The sequence below is a fragment of the Sodiomyces alkalinus genome, assembly GCF_003711515.1.
Source record: "Sodiomyces alkalinus F11 unplaced genomic scaffold SODALscaffold_10, whole genome shotgun sequence".
Classification (NCBI taxonomy): Eukaryota; Fungi; Ascomycota; class Sordariomycetes; order Glomerellales; family Plectosphaerellaceae; genus Sodiomyces; species Sodiomyces alkalinus.
The window spans coordinates 189,628-192,376 of record NW_021167088.1 but is presented as its reverse complement, the minus strand read 5'-3'; the positions used below and the strand labels follow the sequence as shown (position 1 = coordinate 192,376).

The following is a 2,749-nucleotide window of genomic DNA, read 5'->3' as shown; positions in this document are numbered from 1 at the left end:
AAAGAAATATAGATATTAAATCATTAGTTAATATTAAAAAAACTGCACCTAAGTTAATAAATAATAAGATTAAAGGATATTCTATAATTTTTAAATGTTCTCCTATTTTATTAATTATTAAAGTTCTATAGTAAACTAATTTAGAATTTACTAAATCAATTAAAGATGAATATTCAGGTATTCAAACTTTTCTTAGGTGAAAACTTGTTAATTGTAAAATTAATATACTAATAAAAAAAATATATGAAATATTTATATAATATTAGTTATATAAAGTAGACCTCTATATAACCCTATACCTTTACTTATAATAGATAAACTTAATATATCTTATAAAATATAATAAATTAAAGCTATAATAGCTACTCTATTGAAAAGTATTGATACGTCTCGTCTTAAAGTGACGGCATTAGAAAGTAATATAAATAATATTGAAAATACTATTATTTTAAAACAGGAGAGAAATTCGAATTCTTATTTTTAACGCATGAAATTAAAGTTTTAACTACTTAAACTATCCGGGTTTATAGGGTGAATACCCTGATTCGAATAGGGAACACACTACACTATAAATAGTCGATCTACCAATTAAACTATATCCACCTTATATTAAAGTGATTCGAACACTTATCGGTAAATATTAAAAATTTATAACTTACCTATTAGTCTATAACATAATTAAAGTGAATCCGACTTAAACGGATATAATTCTTTTTAATCAAACAGGCCTAAACTATTCTTATCTACCATTTCCATCATCACTTTATACTCGCGGTAAGACTCGAACTTATAACCTAAATAGCTTTAATATTTTGCTTAACCAATTAAGCTTCATAAGCTAAAAATTATTAAAAAATAGAGGATCTAGGATTCGAACCCAGGATTATAGTATATAACGTTATCGTATTACTAAATTATACTAATCCCCCTAATATATCCGAAAAACGACTTGAACGTTTACGAAATTTCATCAGTATTATTTAAGAATACCCTGTTTACCTATTCCAGCACTCGGATTATATTTAAGGCTAAAGTGAGTTAAATACTTATAATTACTATTATAAGCAGTATACTTTACTAATTAAGCTATAGCCTCTATATACGGATACAGGATTTACACCTTTAAATCTTAGTTATAAGCTAAGTATATTACTATTATATTAACCTATAATAAATTTAAATCAGACTAGGCGGGGTTTAAACCCGCGTATATAGCATTAAAAGAGCTATATCTTAACCACTTAACTACTAATTCTAAAAAGCCTAGTATAAGTATCGTACTTGCTTCTATTAATTATAAAACAATTACATTACTTTTATGCTAACCAGGCTATTAAAAAAAATGTAAGACATATTAATAAATAGTTATTTTTAAAATTAGTACTTATTATCTAAGGATCTCTCGACCTTTATAAATAAAGCCTATCGCAAACATTATATTTTTAATATATACCGTAATATTATATTACGATTACAATTTAGAAATATATTAAGGTAAGCTTCGTGCCTATATACTTTTAGCACTTATCTTTAACTAACTTAGCTTTCCTGCTATACTTATACTATTTACTTACCTAAGTAAGAGTAATATCCCTTTATAAAAATTTATAAATTTTTAATATTAGGTATATAAATAACAGGTAAACCATAGATTAATAATTAATAATACTTAACTTTTTAGAGTTAAGTTTTTCCTATTCCTTTCGTACAAAGGTTAATCCTTATTCTATTCCAACTCCCTCTAGAAGATAGAAACCATACTGTCTCACGACGTATTTAACCCAGCTCGTGTAACTTTTTAATCGACGAATAATCGTACCCTATATAGTTTCTGCATCTATAAGGATAAGTTAAGCCGATATCGAGGTGCTAAACCGCGTACTCATTTTATATACTCTTACGCAAATTAGCCTGTTCTATATATTATTATAATATTTATTTCTATTTTTTATAAAATGGTCCAGATTATATCTTTATTTTTATTTATACTATACTATAAAATAATATTTTTATTTTCCACTTACTTAACCTTTTACTGTAAATACTCTAATACGACGTTTTGAATTAGATACTGAATAACTTATATTAGGTTTATAATAACCTCTATAAGTTACTATAGATAACCCTTTATAAGAGGAGTCTATATTTTTTAATCCACCTTTTCAATTTAATTTGAATATAGCACGATCAGCTCTATAACGTTTAGTTAATCTATCTTTAACTTCTAATCTTAGACCTCGTATATTTTTATATTTAATAGAATTAAAAATTATATTTGATATATTAGTATAATCTTTATTTAATATACTATCTAATCTATTTTTTAATATAAGAGATTTTGCTGTATAATCAGTTGTTTTTTTTAATACCTTTTCTAAAGTATTAGAATTACCTTTATTTATTATAGATATTAAACTCAAATTTTTGTATTTATTTTCTATTAATAAAGGATTTTTGGTTTTTAGTATACTACCTTTTTCTACTATTCTATTTACTTTTGGTAATATAGCTCTTTTTAATGCACTATTTAGAACACCTAAAATATTTGATCTTCTTTTTCTTATTTTTAAAGCTAAAACTTCAGTAAGTATATCGGTATTTAGAGTAATAGATTTTAAGTTTATTATATTAAATTCTATACTTTTATTATATAATTTAGATAATATATTGTTTAACTTAGGTAAAAATTTAGTATTATCAAATTTAAATTCATTAAGGTAATAATTATATTGATATTTTCTTAATAATT

The 2,749-nt window shown here is 23.6% G+C and overlaps 1 protein-coding gene, 2 non-coding genes and 4 pseudogenes across 7 annotated transcripts; all 7 read right to left on the bottom strand.

Annotated features, from left to right (window-relative positions):
• Positions 1-604: 604 nt before the first annotated feature.
• On the bottom strand, positions 605-677 carry SODALDRAFT_t171 (annotated as a pseudogene). Its single transcript has one exon. The product of its transcript is annotated as a tRNA-OTHER (tRNA).
• Positions 678-766: 89 nt separating this feature from the next.
• On the bottom strand, positions 767-839 carry SODALDRAFT_t170. Its single transcript has one exon. It is a non-coding gene; the product is annotated as a tRNA-Phe (tRNA).
• Positions 840-856: 17 nt separating this feature from the next.
• On the bottom strand, positions 857-929 carry SODALDRAFT_t169 (annotated as a pseudogene). Its single transcript has one exon. The product of its transcript is annotated as a tRNA-OTHER (tRNA).
• Positions 930-934: 5 nt separating this feature from the next.
• Positions 935-1,017, bottom strand: SODALDRAFT_t168 (annotated as a pseudogene). The gene has a single exon. The product of its transcript is annotated as a tRNA-OTHER (tRNA).
• A 165-nt stretch (positions 1,018-1,182) lies between these two features.
• SODALDRAFT_t167 lies at positions 1,183-1,255 on the bottom strand. Its single transcript has one exon. It is a non-coding gene; the product is annotated as a tRNA-Lys (tRNA).
• A 5-nt stretch (positions 1,256-1,260) lies between these two features.
• Positions 1,261-1,331, bottom strand: SODALDRAFT_t166 (annotated as a pseudogene). Its single transcript has one exon. The product of its transcript is annotated as a tRNA-OTHER (tRNA).
• Positions 1,332-1,966: 635 nt separating this feature from the next.
• SODALDRAFT_393447 (hypothetical protein) lies at positions 1,967-2,744 on the bottom strand (the record flags this gene model as incomplete). Its single annotated transcript, XM_028615267.1, has 1 exon — positions 1,967-2,744. A coding segment is annotated over one exon (582 nt), but the record flags the coding sequence as incomplete, so codon positions are not given.
• Positions 2,745-2,749: the final 5 nt, after the last annotated feature.